This window comes from Puccinia triticina, chromosome 13A, assembly GCF_026914185.1.
Source record: "Puccinia triticina chromosome 13A, complete sequence".
NCBI classification, from domain to species: domain Eukaryota; kingdom Fungi; phylum Basidiomycota; class Pucciniomycetes; order Pucciniales; family Pucciniaceae; genus Puccinia; species Puccinia triticina.
In genome coordinates, this window is record NC_070570.1 from 2,265,804 (window position 1) to 2,283,893 (window position 18,090).

Below are 18,090 nucleotides of genomic sequence, written 5' to 3' on the forward strand. Positions count from 1 at the left end.
GAACCCCATAATATTTGATTTCTTGAACATCGGAGTTTGGCCTCATGGATGGAAATAAAAGATTCCAGTGCCCCTTTCATTGTGCATATTTAGCTTCTAAAATGACAGAACTATGTTGTACATGTATAGTGTACAGGTTGCCTTTGACAGCAAGTAAGAACTTCATTGAATCATTGCTGTCAGGTGTAAAATTACAGGATTCATGAAATTTGACTATTTGGGAACATGGAAGTGACTCCTTTTCTGACACATATTGTATCTGTATATAGAATTTTACTAATGACAAAGTCATGAAACAGTCAAAAACTGTTGATGTATTCATAAGTTTTTTTTTTTTTTTTTTTTTTTTTTTCCAAAGGCCATTAAAGCTTGAGATTAACAGCCATCTTTACAGCTTTCTCCACAAGTGCTGGTTGAGAGGTTGGCCCAAACAAAATGAAAAATTTCTGGCAATTTGCTCCACTTGGAGTGTTGATTCATTCATATACCTCCTCTCAGCAATGGAAATGCCATGTCTTGGTTTGCTTGAACCTTCTGTCTCGAACTTGGACAAAAAAACAGAAGAAGAATTTGAAACTCCATTAGTAGGTCTTGTAGAACCAGACGGATTCACAAAAGGATTTATTGAGAAGCAAACCAAAAGTCCAAAGCAGCAAGATTAGTTCACAACAGGCATATTTAGGGATCATCTGATGGGTATGAAGAATCATGATAACATGTTCTGCAGATTTCTGTGTCTATTATCTCCAATCTTACTGACAATTTTCAATATTATAGAAAATTCACTTGTTAGAAAGAGTGTTCAATGCAGAGATTTATTATCATCTTTTTGTCAAACTGCCCATGTTGCAGAACAAAAACACCAACCAAGAAAATCAAACTGCATTTGTCAATTTGGTCATTGCAGCAGTCCCCATATTCCTCACAATAATAAGCCATATCCAGTAGATGATCCTTTCACAGAGCACATAGATACAAGCAGTAACTGGTCATTACCCATTGATGAATATGAGGAAACTTATCATCCGGCATCAAAAAAACAAAGATTGGATCTCAATTTGTCCTTGGGTCAATATTGAGATGACCTGCTTGGCCAATTGGATTCCCTGCAATCTGCAGGAGGGAATCATATGAGTAAATCAGCCTGTGGGATCTATTTACACAGAGATAAATTCCTAAAATATTTTTTGGCTTGGTGTCAGCCTTAGAGTCAACTCAGCTGACCTAAAGTCTGCCTTTCTATACTTTTTACATATGAATTACTTCATATCTTTTTCATCTTATGAGATAACCTTGTTTTAGCTTCATATTCTGTTTCCTCATGCAATTTTAACCCTAGTTACAACTTACCAATTCTTTGTAACTACACTCCTTCCCTGAGTTATTGAGTTGTGGCGCGCATGCGCAGTTGTGACGTGTCAGCGCTACCAGGCGCGCCAAACCACATGTACATATGTGAATTACATAAGCAAACTGTGAAAATTTTCGTAGTCTGGATCCCCCTTGCCTGAGGCGGATACACAGACTTCAGCACACCAGAACCACACCCCAGATAACCCTAGGATCACCACCAGAGAGTTTACAACACTCCAAGTATACCTACCGTCACAGGCGCCTAGTATATTGACAGTAAGTAACCTCTTTCACTGAACCTTGTTTATCTCAGTGGTACAACTCTGGGTCTTGCTTGATCTGCTCTTTTCTGTTGGCCTTTGCCTCATTCTTGATCACAGGGCTGTCCCTCCTTAACTGCATTCTTTTTCTGTGGTTTTTGTAAGAAACAAACCAGATAGGTTTCCCTTTAAAGAACCTTGACTATCCAGAAGGAAGCTAAAAAATTGTGGCTGGATTAAACTTATCTAATCCAGGATCCCTCCACGTTTCTTTGGTGAGAGGAGGCTGTAGCACTCTCTAGCACAGCTTGGCAGCACTCTTCGGAAGAGTTAGCATTGCCAGCGGACGTGCATTCCCACCAGAATAACCTTGAATATCTGTTTATCTTGATCCTGCTCAGTTTCTCTCTCTCTTTCTCTCTCTCTTTTATATTTGTATTTTCTTTATCCAAAGAAATCCAAATATTCCCCCTTTCTTTCTTGTGTCCTGCTGTCACTATAGAGACTCAGGCTCACACTTGGCTTGATGTTGAACTAGAGGCCAAGGCGGCTTTGCCGCTGCAGATACAAAGTCTAGGCCTGTCTTTTTCCCTGATTGAGGACAGCATGGAGACCATAGATATGCACTCCTCCTCAGTAACTCCCATTCCAGTGTGATGATTGAGTCTCAATTTTGATTTCCATCTCAAGAGGACGACTTTGCTCACTGAGCCTAGATACCAATATATCATACATGTCTCTGAGCCATGGTCAATCTATGCTCCCAGCTGCAAGAGGGGGGGGAAGTGTCTTTGGGGAGGCTGAGGCGGCCTCAGGGCCAAGAAAGACATGGTTGGGGGGCGATGGGCAGGACAGTTGAGAGAACGGGGAACGCAGAGAGGTCATTGGAACAGTTGAGGGTGGCAGCAGCCTGTTTGCCGCGGTGACGGCAACTGTGGGGAGGGAACAGCATTGCACTGGGGCTGGCAGGTGGATGGCGAGGTATTCGGCGGGGAGAATTTAAGCCAGCTGTAGAGCAGGTGGAGCTGGATCTGGACATGTCGCCAACAGTTATGTAGCTCATCTGCCCCTTCCACAGCCCAATCAGCGGCAGGATTTCCCGGGAGAGATCCAACACCTATTCTGCTCCACTTCCCCCGCCCTCTGTCCCCGGTAGAGATGGCGGCTGATACCCGGGTACCCAAAACAGGTGCGGGTACCCGGCTCAAAAATCCCAGAATCTCAATACCCGCACCTGTGCAGGGGGGCAGGGGCAAGTACCCGGGTACTTGTTGCAAGTACCCGCGGATGCTGACGCTTTTTGAAGACTCTTGCATTGCTAATAAGAAATATCATATATATATATAAATCCTAACCCTTCATTTTCTTGCCGATTTGCCTTGACTTTTCCTAATAGACTCTTTTGCTTTTTGCTGCTTTGCCTCGTTCACCTTATTTGCCTTCCATTTATGTAACACTCCTGGTTTAATTATACCATTCTTCGAGTAAAAAGCCACGGCCATACCTTTCGTGACTGACAAAGGACTGAGCCGACGCCTTTGGAGGGAAACATAATCCCTCCCAAAGCTGAACGATTGTTCAACATTGATGGTCGTTGCTGCGGTAGATGTAAGGCTGTTGGCGAAGCAAACCAGACATCCAGGACAGGGAAACCTTACCAGGACAGCTTAAGACATCAAGGGCCATCTGCAGCAGACCCCCGTGATGATTTCCTGCACGCCTTTGTCGCATCCACCATTTGAGGGGATTCACCGGCTGACCATCGGCCGTCAAAGTTAACCCTCCAGCGAGCCACATGTGAATCGGATCGCTTGATGCGTTACCTCCTCGAGCTTCGGAGGCACCAATCAAACCTGCAAGAACTCCTTTTTGGGGCTGTATTACAGTGAGGTATTCAGTTTAGATCAAATTGGAATCGATGGATTATGATATACTTATCCCATGTACTCACCTTGGGACAAGAGATTGGTGTTTGTGAAGACAATGGCTGGTGAGATACAGGTTTGTAATAGGTTTCCCACATATCACGAGTGAGCCTGATCAATTCTTTGATCCATTCTGGTTGCCACTTAGCGAGCTTGAAGTAGTCATCTTTGAACGATGGATGCAGAACTGTAGAAACACCATCAGTAAAATAAGAGATCCGCAGTAATTATCAAAACCATACCCATAGAAACCCGGTATAATGGAGAGCAGTCGGTCAGAGTATAGTATTTATTTGTGAGCTGAAGTCCAGCACGGCAGGCATTTCTCAATGCCGGGGGGTAATCGTCGCGCTTATCTGAGATGGCAGAAGAAAGATGGCTAGTAATCTGGTCGATGAAGACAACAATGTCGGCAATTCGAGCAGCTCCACGCATTGAGACCTGGAGAGTAATGTCATAAAAAGGTTGAAGAACCTCAACGAGGTCACGCGCTAAGTCGAGATCCTCCCGGTGGATGTGATATTGTCGCGCTGGACCATGGCGTTTGTCTTTCTGCCACTCAAGGCTTGAATTTGAATAGTATCAATCAGCACTGACAGTTGAGGTTGCAAGTAGGAAAAAAAAATCGACTCACATTGCTGCTGAGCATCGCAGTATATCTTTCAATTGTTCCAGAGTTGCATTCCACCGGGTCCGAATGTCATGCCCAACATTATGTGGTGTTGAACACTCACAATCCTGACAGATCTCTTTGAAGAGAGTTTTTGAATTTGGAGACTTATTCAACTTCCTGGAAATGGCTTGGAACTTCATTTATTATCTTCAGTAATTGATTGATCAAATTATTAATGAGTTGGAGATGGTTGCTTACCTTGGCTAAGGTCTCCTTGCACGATTTGGAAGTGTATTGATCATCCTCCTCCTCGTCGCTCAACTCAATCACATTGATGTCCTCCAGTTCAATCTCATCTTCACCGGTGAGCTCAGCGGCCAAGATATGGTTGTCCTCGCCTTCGTCGCGGTTGTCATCATAGTCATGATCTGATTCATCAGTAGTAAACCTAAGTGTAAATGTGTAAAAATAAGTCACAGTACCAATGTCGCAGAGAGCTTATAATCAGATTAAAACTTACAGTTTTATTTGTTCTTCTGGATCTTCATATTCCTCATTATCGTCAGATTCTTGGTCCTCATCATCGAGTGAGCTTGCCGCGGTACGATTGCTTTTGTGGCTTCCAAATGGTCGCAAGATCACCTGAGCAATCAAGTTCAGGATGTGAGCAAAGCAGCGGATCCATTGACCTTCACCTTTGATCCTGGGCCATTTGAAAGATTTGATCGCTTCAATCACAGTCTGGTTGTTCGAAGCGTTGTCGGTCACGATCCCAAAAATCTATTAATTGTAAAAATAACTGATTGATTGGCAAAACAAAATTGAATAAAAACGAGATCAATCAAAAATCTGACCTTATCCTTCACATCAAATTTCTCAACAATAAGCTGTACTATTTCAGCCAGATAGAAACCCGTGTGGCTTTGTTGCAGCTTGACAAAGTCGAGAGGCATTGCCTCCAAGTGATATCCACCAGCGTCTTCTTCAACTAGACGATATATCACTGTACCTAGTATATTGAAACCATTCGGGGACTGCCACACATCTAGCCCCAAGTACATTGCACCGTGATGGTTCTAGATTAAGAAAAGAGTGGGTATTTAATGAGGAGAGGATTCAAGTACATAGACCATTAAGGAAACTTACCCGAAGTGATTCTATTATTGTCTCCTGCACGGCGGTATATAATCGAGCTATGTCCTCCGAAACAGTTCTGCGTGCCGGTAGATTCTTGTGGACCACCGGGTGCAATAAGCGTCGATGAGCTTCGTCTCCAAGAGCTGAAAAAGGTCGGGCAGCTTCAGCACACCAAACGGCACACAGCTGGGGTACCTGGAAATCAATTCAGACTCAGTGACAACTTGCTGAAATTCTCGGGAAGGGAAAGGGAAAAAATTGGCTCACTTCTCACGGATCAATATCACCTGTCCCAGATATCCCCATGGAAGCCAGTTTTTGGTTATGACTTGCCTCCCGTTCTTTCTTGGAGCAGCTCGCTACATGTTTAGATAAATTTGATGGGGAAGTGTTGTAAATCGGCCGATGTATTTTGCTGCCACAACTGAAAAAATTCAAAGAGATGATGATCAATCATCATTAGATACAGGTAGGACAAAAATACAATAACGGCGATGAAATTGACTTACGTTTTACAAGGGTAAGCAATCATCCTCCGACCGTTTTTGTCGAGTAAATCGGAGAGTTGCGGGGTTTCAAAAGCAGCATAGCATGAGCTGAGACGATTTCCGTGAAGTCTCTGTGCTTTTTCTGGAAGGTCACAAAGTCATAAAGACTAAAGTTAATTTTTAGGTTAATCTTGAGTAAAAGTTGACTTGACTTACTGAGCTCTTGCTCATCAGAAAGCCCTCTAACCTTTCCGTTCTGAGTGCTTGCTGGAGTTTCGGAGTCATTGACATTCTCATTTCCATCAGAATTGTCGGGTACGTCAACTATTGTGCGGCTTCGTTTTTTTCCAGATGGTTCAGAAGGTTCTTGATTTCTGGCCGGGATTGAGATAGAAGAAGATGTTCATCCGGTTGACTTGTGGCGCTTCCTGCTTCTTCCCATGGTGGAGGCTGAGTGGTATGGTGATTCGGTGAAGAGGGGACTGACAGTACGGATCTCTATTCTCCGGCGACAGGGTTGAGTCAGGTACACAGCAATATGCTTGTATCTATAAGCATGTGTCCAGATATATGTATACATATCTTGACCGGCAAAATTGGGCGGGTGCTGGCAAGTACTTGGTCCAAGTACTTGCCAAATTTTCACCTCAAAAGTTGACACCCGCACCCGCACCCGGCACCTGTTTGCGGGTACCTGTCTTTGTGTCTTTGAAAACAGGTACCCGCAAACAGGTGCCGGGTACCCGCAAACAAGTACCTGCTGACATCTCTAGTCCCCGGATATTCCTCAAGATCTCATTGTCTGTAGGCCCGTTTAGCGAGATCCTCAAACCGGCCAACCAGAGGAGTGAACAGGGTCTAATCAAAGCCTGCACTGGCCTCGACAGACATCAGGAGCTGCTTGGCCTCCACACTGTTCAACAATTCCTTATTCCCCAGTCTGTTATAGATCTTGACATAGAAATGTGACCTACAGAGTCATGGAGATGTGTGGGGGCTCTCAACAGGTCATTGTTCCCCTGCCAGCCCTGGAAGCTGGCCAGGATCCAGTTGCAGCTGATGTACACCTTGGCCAGCTGTTCAAGACCCTTCATCCCCAGGTTCATCTTGGCCCGACTCAACCCTCCCCCCTGCAGAGGTTAAAGGCTTGTCAAGTGGACTTGGGTCCCTGCGGGACGGGGCCCGTCGACTCAGTTAAGCTAGAGTGATTTGCGGAGGCTCCCTTTGCAAGGGGTACTTTGCGTCAGCCAGGCTGCACCAGGCCCTCCGAAGAGAGTCTGGTGTGAGTTGGCAAATCACTTGACAACCATTTTTCTTCTTATCCAGTTGATAATAATTTTTTTTCTGGAATGAAAGGAAGAGGTGGTGTCAATTCCTCAGCTTATATGCTCTGAAATGCTGTTCTGACTCTCCTGGGCACTTAACCAACCCCCAATCAAGTCAGAGAGGAGTATGATAGGGAGAGCACAAAATGCAGCATGTAAACAGCTTGACCAACTCTTCAGGGCACCTAACCGACCTCCTGTTGAGTGATAAAGAAGTTGCCAAGAATGATGGGGGGGCTGGAGCGGGTTAAAACAGAAAAGGTATATATAGGAATCAGGCTGCTCTCCTGCCTGGTGAGGTACTTGTACTACATATTACAGGATTTATAACAAATCCTGACACTGACACGTGTTTGAGTACTGCTACCATTGTATACATACACTGATACAGACTGATACTGATCCCACATGTTTGGTGGATGCTTGAAGCGGAAGCAAGGAAGGATGGCTAGATTAGAAACATGAAACATGATTGACCAGAATTTCTGGTTCAGAGCCATTTTTGTCTAGGAGTGTCGGCTCAGGCACCATGTTTGGCTAGGAATGTCGGCTCAGAGCCATGGTGGCTGTTTTGTCGCGCCAGAGGCGCCGTCAGACCAACACCAAAGTGGCCGGATTGTTGCTCTGAAAGCATAACAATGGCCACTTTGTCGGTTCATTTGTCCATTTTGTCGTGTATTCACCGGCATTTCACAAAAAAAACACAAATTTGGCCGTTTTTGTTGGTCCAGCACCTCCATAGGAAGGGTGTTTGAGATTTCAGAAATCCAACATTTGAGGAATTGAACTTTTGAAATGGCAGTACGCCTGTATGGTTGCCAGGCCACTACTCCCCATTCAAATTTCTGTACTGGGTCGGCAGAGGTTGCAAATGGGTACATGTATACATACCACCAATTCTTGGACCGGCTTGTCCGACAACTAACTCCTCTAGCCAACCTAGTTCTGGGATATGGCAGTCCAACAAGAGGTCAGACTTGCCTGTCCGAGCAGATGGGCCAATTGGTGATGGCCATGTCCAAGAACTGCTCGGACAGGCTGCTCTGAGGACTTGTTGGACCTACCGGTCCAAACTGGTGCCGGTACATAGTTTGACCTGCTTGCCGAGGTCTTTGGCAAGCAAGGAACATTGTACTCACACAAGGGAACCTCCTGGGCCAGCGGAGCATCCGGTTTAAGCTCTGGTCCTGGAGCTGTATTCCAGCTGTCCTGGCCCGTGTCACAGATATCTTGCCCCTGCCTACCCACTCTGGCAGGCTACTTGGTCAGGGATGCACAAATGTTTATATGTGCACCCTGTTGTTTGAAGCTTGCCCAAGAGATTTTTGAAATCAAAAATCTTTCATTTTGATTTTGTTTCAAAATTGTTTTCAAATACTTTCAAAATAAAACTCAAATATTTGTTTATAAATGGAGCCTTACACCACAGGTGAAGATTTTCGGAATGATTTTGATCAGCACCCGAAATGAGTTTGGCCCGACTGCCTGCAAGGGGAAACCGTCGCCAGTTGGTCGGTGTTTTCACTGGAAAATTCCAGGAACCCTACTGGAAGGCAATCCGTGAGAATTTCGGATTCCCAACGCTCGTCTGAATTGATTTTACTTGCAATTTGGAATGGTTACGGCTGTCCCAGGCTTTGGAAGGCTCAAAATAAGATTTGGGCAAGTTAGGTAGACAAAAGAAGGGATTGAACATGCAACATCTCGCTGATCAATCCCATTGAAGCTCCTTACCAACTGCCACTACAGGCATGTAGCTGTCGCTGCGGGATGCAGCGTCACCCTGTGGTTGCAAGCCCGCGTGACTGCGCAGATAGGCGCAGTCACTGCGGCCGCGACCCCAAATGCAACGTCAGGTGACGCTGCGGGCCGCAACGACACCTATTTGCCTGTAGTGCATGCGCTAGATGCGCTGTGAGATGTGACCATTGTTTTATGTATATCATCCTCCTTCTGTGAGGCGTGGTCAGCCACATTCGAAAATATTCCGGGGAAAATCCAGGAAAAAAACCAGAATGGTCTGTTTCCTGGAATGAAGTCGAATCAATTTCGAGTTTGTTCCAATTTGGAAGTTTTTTTTTGGGTTTGGGTTTAACCCGAATTGCGATCGGAATGGTTCCGGTCCTTTGACCATACCGGAAGCATTCCGATCGGTTTTTGGTCCTATGACAATGAATCCGATTGATTTTCAGGTTTTCGTGCCATCCAGTAAATTTTCTGGATGGAAACTTGAAATCTTCATCCGTGGTGTAGTTAAATGAGCGGGGTGTCAGGGCCTCCATACACAGGTGTGTTTGAAGAGTTTCGGAGTATTTTTGAAATGAAAAGAAAACAAACAGAAGATCATTTTGGTTTCAAAACCATTTCAAAGTTCTCTCAAAATAGTGTTTATAATCGGGGCCTTATGCACTTAGTCCCTCCTTCGGAGCGTCCCTGCAAGACGGCGTCCTACAGAGGGAAAGTTAGGCTCCCTATGCACATCCACAGCAAGAGCCCCACAGCCTGCGATGGCCAGTCACATGCGCTGTGGCAAGGCCTCCACAGGGACACGACAACTGTGATGCAACCACAGGCGCAGAAACTCGGCTTCGGGCAGGGGAGCAGTGCAGATTCCGGACACCGCATGACTCCCGCGCACAACGCTCCCACGTCATGGCTCAGATACACAACGAAAAGGAGACGTCTGCGTGGTTCTGCGCCGGACGACGGGGACTCTGCGGCAGGCTGTTGTCGGGCGAGGGGCGCGCGGAAGCCGGCTCCAAAGAAAACCCGTCCTTCATTGCAGACATCCAGCACCCAACGCGCCGATGCGAGAAGACGATCGGTGGAGAGGCGTACAAGCGACATGCGATGCAAGAAGAAGAAATTGAGGGGGGGGGGGGGGGGGGGGGGGGGAGCAAGAAGAGCAAGAGAGAGAAGGGCAAGGATGTCTGTGAGATTACGTGAACCCCTTCAGCGTGCCCTCCACAGCCACGGTCTTGACGTGGAGGGAAAAAACCTGGTCGGCGGCAGAAGAAGCGGGAGAGCCGCGGAAGAAGCGGTGGAGAAGGTCGAAGCCCTCGACGGGTCTGATGGCCTCGTCGGCCGTCCCGACAGTCACATGGAACCTGTCCGTCGTCGGCGGTGAGGCGGGGGCGGGCGGGGGCGAGAGGGCGGCCTCGACGACCATGACGCGGGCGTTCCAGAGCAGGGTGGGGCCGAGGACGAGCGCGACTCGGGTGGCCCGGGCCAGGACCCGGCTCTGGTACTCTTCCCACTGCCGGAGCATCTGCGGACACTCGCGGGTCTGGTTCTGGTGGACGAGCGTCAGATGGGGCCGGCCCGTGAGCCGGCCGGTCTCGACTAACTGCCGATACATCCGCCGGCCCGCGGCAGCCGCCGGCGGCTCGTCGTCGGCCGCCGGGCCGAGCATGTCGGCGACGACGCGGCCGAGGTCGGCGGCGATCTGGACGCCGAAGTAGCGCGGCGCGAGCAAGCCCGGCTCCACCTTCATCTCCTTCTTGACCGCGGGTCTGTACGCCTTGGCGGTCTCCAAGGCCTGGGCGATCCTGCGGGGGTCCGCGGCGAGTTGGGGGGAAACGAGGGCGGGACAGAGGGCGTGCAAGTGGGTGCACAGGGTGCGCAGGTTGGCGTCGAGGGGCGCGGCGAAGAGGAGCGGGACGGCGTGCCGGAAGGCGCGGTCCTCGGGATGCAGGGCCGGGTCGAAGGGCTCGAGGGTCTTGAGGAAGCGCCACAGGATCGCGTCGTGCGCCTCCAGCCCCCCGGCGGTCAGCTCGGGCCGCAAGGACTGGTGGTTGGCGCCCCGCACGACGATCCGCTGCCCGGCGACCCGGTGCAGCTCGTCTGCCGGATGGCTCTCGAGGTCCCACGTCAGCGCCACCAGTCGCACCCGCACCCGCACCCGCTCCGTCGCCGCGCCCTTCCCCCTGCCCTTCTTCACCGTCACCCCCTCCGCCAGCTTCTCCACGAGCTCCGCAAGCGCCGCTCGGTGCGTCCGCAGATGGTTGTTCTTGTCCGCTATCACCACGCTCGGGCCCTCCTTCGCTAGCAGCATCGCCTTCACGTTCTCGATAAACGCCGGCCCCGTCTTCTTCGTCGTGATGTCGTCGCTCTGCGTGTGTCCGCACTCCACCAGCGTCTTCAACGCAACGGCCAGCGTCGTCTTGCCTGCCACCTCATCAGCCCATTAACGTGTCTTCTTTCCTCTCACAAAAATGACGAGGGACGCACCACATCCAGGAATGCCGATGGGGGCCAACAGCGTCTTGTCGAACGGCTGGTCGTCGTCCACGGCAGAAGAGTCCGGGGGGAGGTTGTCGGCGGCCAGGGCGAGAGTGCGTGCTTCGGGGGAGGCACGCCAGCGGAAGAAGGCGTCCCTCGCGGCGACGATGCCGCGGTTGAGGTGCCAGAGCTCGAAGGTCTGGGGCCGGTGGAGGAGCTCCTGGAGGGCCCAGTGCACGTACAGCCGGGTCTCGGGCTTGTGGATCTTGCGCACGTTCACCTTGAGCGCCTTGGCCAGCTCGGCCGAGGCGGCCAGGTCCAGACTCTTCTCGCCCGTCGTCCTTGCGTCTGCAAAGGCCTGGGCGTTCTGCGCCTTTTCGTGCAGGATCTTGCGCGTCAGTTCGCGCCACTCGCGGTAGGTGAGATAGGGCTCCTCGAACTTGACTTTCCAGAAGACCGAGCGGGTGGGGAGAGTAGGATGGGAGGGCTGGTCGCGGGGCGATGCTCGGACGACGACGCCCTCGACATGGCCGGAGCGTCCGGGCCAGCCGTCGGCCTGGATAGCCCGACAGCGATCCTTGACGGCGTCGAGGGAGTCGAGGGCGGCGAAGGGGGTGGGATGCATGCCCCATCGGGCGGCGCACTGGGCGACGAGCGCGGGCGGGTAGGTGAGCAGCTCGGGGGTGTTGAGGTTGATGCCGTGCAGGTTGAGGCCGACCTGGTCGGCGGGGGTGGCAATGACGTGTTCCTCGAAGTCGTCGTCCGTCAGCTCGGCCACCGCGGTCGCGTTGGCCGCCCAGAGCTCGTGGGCCAGGGCGGCGCGGGTGAGGCCGACGCGGGCGAGGTGGCGCTCGACCCAGCGCTCGCCGACGGCCGAGTGGCTCGGCGGGCCCTGCTCGTCGGACGATCCTGCGGGTGCGCCGGCCGTGGCGTGTTTGGAGGTCACCAGGAGCTCGCTGGAGCTGAGTGCGGCGAGGAAGATGATGCATCCGTTCGTCTTGAGCGTCAGATGGTACGGCGCCTGGGTCCGCTTCTCGAGCGCCTCCCACTAAACAACACACAGGGGAGTCAGCCGAGAGAGACCACACACACACACGCAAGAAAGGGGGACGCACGGTGGTCGAGGGGAGCTCGTCGATGTTGAAGAACTTGTCGTATCCGCGGGCGACGATGGCGTGTCTGCCGAGCCCGAGGGTGCGCTCGGGGTTTTCGCGGGTGAAGAGGCCCCTGGCCATGGTTGGGAAGGGGCAGGGCAGCTTGCGATAGACGTGCTCGGCCATCGTCCAGGAGCGGACGGAGAGGGCGGGGGTGAGCTCGTAGAGCCGGGAGCGGATGAGCTTGGCGAGCTTGGGGTCGGCGGGCGCTGTGGCCGGGGCGAGGGCTATGTTGGCCAGCGCCTCGGCGATCGCCTGCTCGTCGAGCTCGACGATCGGGGCCGTCGTCGCCGGCGTCGTCGGCGGTCCATGCGGCTGGCCGAAGTGGAGCAGGGAGTGGATGAGCAGGTCGGTCTGGCGGGCGGTCGTCGGCTGGGGCTCGAATCGGGCGAGCGGACTGGCGGCGGTCATCGTGGTTGTGTGCGGGTCCCACCCACCCGCGCTTCGACTCGCTGGACCAAACTATGTACACCCGCAACCTCAAACATCCACCCCAAACAGCCTCCAATGGCACCACAGCCCGGCTGGTGGACATCAACTGTACTGCAGCATCATGTTGCTGGCCAAGACCGCTCAGCCACATTGGGTATTGGGAGTCTGTCTAGGCTGTAGTGGCCCCTCGATGAAAATTCAGAGACTGAGCTACACCACTCCGCGGTCCGCCATCCGCAGCCATCGATGTATCGGCACGACAGACGCCGAGCGGATGGCGTCATCCGGCGGTATAAATATCTTGCCGGCGAGGAATGCGGGCCCTCATGTGATCACATGCAGTTGAGGAGATATTTAATTGAAAGCCTGCAGGGGGATCCAGTCTCCTCGGCCCTCGGAGGGACACTGACCTCGGCAAGTCCTGTCTGGACTCGCCGGGGCGGAGAAGAACTGTCCTCGGGGAACTGCTCGGCTGCTATCCAAACTGCGCCTGCACCCTCTGGGGCTGTCGCTTCCCTCGCTGAGAACCCTCCCATTCTCCCACTGCCCTGCTAATATAAGCAGCACTCCCTCCCGATTCCACACAGCAACACACACAATCGGAGCTGAAAGCCCATTCTCCCCCATCCCTCTTCTACCTTGACCTTCACGCCACACCCCCCTTAACACAGATCGCTCACAAACATGCAGTCCAGCCGGCTGTTTACCGAGGAGCGCGACGTGGTTCTGGACCCGCTCAAGGCGCACCGGTGGCGCGTGATGAAAGACCGGGAGGAGTTCGAGCCGATGACTCGCGCCAGCGAGATCCTGCTGACGGCCGAGGAGCCCTCCATACGAACAGTTAAGACTCTCTCTCTCTCTTGCACCACTCCAGCTTACTGATACGCAGTGATAGTATTTTTGTGCCAAGAACGTCGTCATGGAGTTTATCCGCAACCATCCCAATGATCCTCGCGGCTACAAGGAGCTCGGCAAAGTCCATCTGTACAGCTGTGTGCCCGAGAACATCGACCTGGCAGAGGAGGCCTTCCAGAGGGTCCAGTCGCTTTCGGGTCAGTCGTCCATTGCCAAGCAGCGGGACGTGGGGCTGACTCATCCGGGGTGTTTGCAGGACACATCGATGCGGAGGGATGGTATCTGATATCGATGTGCCATCGGATCCGTCTGTTCGGGAGTGACCGGAGCAGCAGCAGCGGGCCGTCGGCGGCAGGCAAGCCTGGCGCGCCAGTCGACCGGCACCAGCGGCTAGCGGAGAGATGCCTGCAGCGCGCGCTGGCGCACTCGCACGGCTCGAGCGTGTACCGCTTCGCCCTCTCGGAGTTCTATGCGACGACCGGCCGGCTGTCCAAGGCGCTGGCCGTCCTCCAGGCCGGGCTCTCCCCCCGCGGCCCGCCCACCCGCGCCGACGCGGCCATCTTCCACCAGCTCGCCCGGCTCGGCATCGCCGCGAGCACGCCCCTCCAGGCCCGCGCCCGTCCCGACCGCGCCCTCCTGCTCGCCCGCGCCGCCCTGCTCCACTATCGCCACGCAATCGCCGCCGCAGACCCCCGGTCCGCCCGAGCATGGGCCCGCGAACTCGCAAGCGCCGAAGCCTTCGTCGCCCGTCTGGCCGAAGAAACTGTTGAGTAACAAGCCCCCTCATCTGGCCGGCCATGCACCGTGCTCATCCTCTCGTGTGTCCGCACCAACTAGGCCGACATCGCCGCCTTCGCTGCCGCTCCCTCCGGCCCCGTGTCTCTGCGGAGCCGGCAGTCCGCCTCGCCCGTGAGCACCGACGGCGCGCGCTCGCCGGACCCTCCTGCGCCCTTCGCCGGCCGCGCGTCCTGCCCCTGCGAGCCCGCCGCCGGGGGCCCGCCGCCCGACGCCAGCCGTCTGGCCGCCTTCCTGGCCCGGATCGAGAACCAAGCCCAGACGTACGTCGAGCCCCCCCCGTGTTTACCCCCCGCCGTCGCCCCGTCGTCTGCATCGCTCCCAGACCGCCGCCCCGCCCCGCCCGCCTCCGTAAGCCCCTCCCTTGCTCATCCGCCCGCCAAGACGCCCGCTCTGATCCTCTCGTCCTGCTGGGAACCACAGGCCCCGCCCTCCGCATCCCCCCCGCCGAAACACCCCCGCACCCGCCCGACCCGCTCCCACGCCTCGCGCGCCTCGGCAGCGTCCTTCCGCGCCGGACCGGCCGACGACGCGCCGGGCGCGCCGGCGCCCTCGTGCACTTGCTCGACGTGAGCCTTGTCCGCGGACGCCCCCGCTCCACCGACCAGCTCCGCCCTGTTTTCGTTCTGCGTCAGAGTCGGCGACCCTGTGTTCCGCCGTCTCTCTCTCGCGCCGGCCCCTGTGATTGACTGTGTTTATATGATCATACATAGTGTGTATATGTGGCGCCCATCGATCGCGCGGAGCCGCTCGGGTCCTGGGCCCGGGACACATGACCGTCCCCGGCTCTGTTCTTCTTTGTGTACAACACTTGATGTAGATTACCCCCTTAAGGACACCTGTGCACGCAAAATTGGGTTCTTGAGCTGGGCGAGAACGGCAGCGGGCTGGTTGCACTTGGCTGCGCATGGATGGCGAGAGGCTATAGGGGACATACAATGCGCCGAGAACGCGCCTTTCTATCTTGACAACTGGTGAACTGTGTGTGTAGGAGAAACAAAAAATGCAGAGGCATTGGTGTTGTGTATTGTGTTTTTACTAATGCTTGGACTTTCCAAGCATTTTTGGATAGTAGGACCATCCGCACTGGGCACTAAGTTAGCCCGGATTAGGGCACTTAGTTTGACCCCGCACCCGCATCGGGTTGGATCAACCGGGGATCAACTTAGCCCGGAGCTCCGTTTGGAGCTAGTGGGGTCTAAATGTAGACCCCCCTAATCCTGGGACTAATCCCAAAATGAATATGCATCATGCTTCTTAGCATGAACTTTATGTGTTTAGGTGCCAAACACATAGTATATAGGCACCTAAACACATAACCTCCAACAGTCTTGGACCCGCTAATCCCCACCCATGTGGATGGCCGATTGGATTATCCTATTCCAATTGTAATCCGAGCTAGTTAGCCCAGGCTAATCTAGCCACGGATGCGGATGCTCTAAGGTTATGGACTTTGGGCCCAGAATTGGTGCACAGCAGGCCACAGCACCCGTTTAATCCCCGGGTTTCTGCCATACACAGCTCCGGGGGGGATCAATCTCACGCTGTGATTGGATGACCAGCTGAAGGCAGCTGTGTGGTCAGGAGCCGGCACCCATCATCCATCATCAATCCCACCCAATATCACCTATTCCAAGCAACACCACCCAAATCAACATGGATTACCAACGCCCCCACGGATCAATACCAACCATACCATGTTTTATTGCTATGCCGCGGAATCCAAAATCACCCTGGTAGGCCGTGGTCCATATGGCACAACAAGGTCTGTGTGTTCTGTTTTTTATATGTCCACTTTGTGGATCCTGGCCGCTACATTATCCAATTCTTATTACTGCAAAACCAATCCAAAATCATCCTGGTAGGCCGTGGTCCATATGGCACAACAAGGTCTGTGTGTTCTGTTTTTTATATGTCCACTTTGTGGATCCTGGCTGCTACATTATCCAATTCTTATTACTGCAAAACCATGACTGGCACTTGAGTGGACCGATCTGATGTTTTTTTTTTTTTTTTTTTTTGAGAAAAGTGAATGTTGCAGGTGTCTTGATGCTCAACAGCCTTGTAGCTGGGGATATATGGGTCCCCCGGTCAGGCAAAACTCATTAAGAGCTTGATTGGAGCACTTGACTATGTCAAATACTGATGGTCCAGCAATACAACAATGGACGACGAGCCGGACGCTTTCCCAATGGGCTCGTTGACTTTGGACTGTTTGACGCGGTCGCCTCAGCAGCCCAGTGCACGCTGACTTCCCACCCTAGCGGCCAACAGACACGATCAACTCATCTCCGCCTTGCAGCGTAGTCATCCCCGTTTGCGCGCTTGGTAGCAGCCCGGCTCCTCTCAACAAAGCTCACACTCTTTGGCCAGCGTTACTCTGCTTAGCTCACCCACCCCGCTCTCCCGGTAATATACCTCCAACCCCGGCAAGTACCACCGCTTTCCCTCTCAACTCTGCCTCCAGGCAGCCAGCAGGCTCCAGGCTCAATGCCTTCTTGGCCGGCTCTCAACGCGCGAACAACGAGATCATCTCTGGAAAGGAGGAGATGATGACCGGAGAGCTTGAAGGTGTCACATGAAGAAGAATATGCCGTTTTGATTCTCCTTTTGGAGATGGATAGTTTTTTTTTATATTGCAGCCTATCAAAGCCCTTAGGATCAGCAAGAAAAAAACCCAGTAATATGATTGATATTGATAGATTTGTGATGTAGCTCAATGTATATGGATAAGAAGCAATGAGACAAAGAAATACAAACCATCTTGATAATGTGTGATAGATCTGAGCAGTACAAGATAGAAAAACACTTCAGGCAATCTAATTTAACTCATCAATACATTCTGTAAACTGGGGTAAGATACTGTTGATAAGATGCCAAGGAAAAAATTTAGGCAGCACAGATGAAAATGAGATCTGGCTATTGAGAGGCCAAATTTTCTTCAAACTTGAATACATTATCTTTTAATTGACCAAATGCTTAAGCCCCATTGACTCCTCTGCTTGCAAGTACCTAGGATGATTGACATCCTTTTCATCAAGGATTGTAATTGCTTCTCTGTGTTTTTTGGGACAAAATACAATGGCACATGAGAGGCACCACCAGCAGGATATGAAAACGAGCAACCCATGGAGGGGCAGGAGAGCTTTGAGGGAAGCTTAGAGGCAGAGAACATTCACCAATTGATAGTCTGTAAATCCCAAGCCTGAACCAACAAAAGCAGTCAAGAACCAACAAAAGCACACAGTCAAGGGGTTGAGCATCTCCTGAACAAGATGAAAATTTCTTGGGAAGCTGGCTCGGAGTTGATAAAAGATAATCCAATCAGCAGAGTTGATGGTGACAGTGTACTGTTCCGTTGACAATGTTTCCATCGAAGGTAGCTGAGGTGTTCGGCATTCAGACTGGCTTCATGGTAGCTGCATGAAGAATTAGAGCAAAATAATAAGCAACAATCACAATCCGGTCAATAATGAGCTTGTGAGAATTAAGAAAAAAAGACCAACCGGCAAGGCGCGAATTGGATAAAATT

General features: G+C 52.3%; 3 protein-coding genes across 3 annotated transcripts; 1 reads left to right on the forward strand and 2 right to left on the reverse strand.

Moving 5' to 3' along the window:
- Window positions 1–6,634: 6,634 nt before the first annotated feature.
- On the reverse strand, window positions 6,635–6,882 carry PtA15_13A244 (uncharacterized protein; the record flags this gene model as incomplete). Its single annotated transcript, XM_053162423.1, has 2 exons — window positions 6,635–6,673; window positions 6,751–6,882. The coding sequence occupies 2 exons, from the start codon at window positions 6,880–6,882 to the stop codon at window positions 6,635–6,637; spliced, it is 171 nt and encodes a 56-aa protein (XP_053026400.1).
- A 3,157-nt stretch (window positions 6,883–10,039) lies between these two features.
- Window positions 10,040–12,887, reverse strand: PtA15_13A245 (uncharacterized protein; the record flags this gene model as incomplete). The annotated part of the gene is made up of 3 exons (XM_053162424.1): window positions 10,040–11,268; window positions 11,332–12,370; window positions 12,438–12,887. 3 exons carry the CDS (start codon window positions 12,885–12,887, stop codon window positions 10,040–10,042), a joined length of 2,718 nt encoding a protein of 905 aa, XP_053026401.1.
- Window positions 12,888–13,592: 705 nt separating this feature from the next.
- PtA15_13A246 (uncharacterized protein) lies at window positions 13,593–15,131 on the forward strand (the record flags this gene model as incomplete). The annotated part of the gene is made up of 5 exons (XM_053162425.1): window positions 13,593–13,748; window positions 13,804–13,960; window positions 14,020–14,528; window positions 14,601–14,672; window positions 14,982–15,131. 5 exons carry the CDS (start codon window positions 13,593–13,595, stop codon window positions 15,129–15,131), a joined length of 1,044 nt encoding a protein of 347 aa, XP_053026402.1.
- Window positions 15,132–18,090: the final 2,959 nt, after the last annotated feature.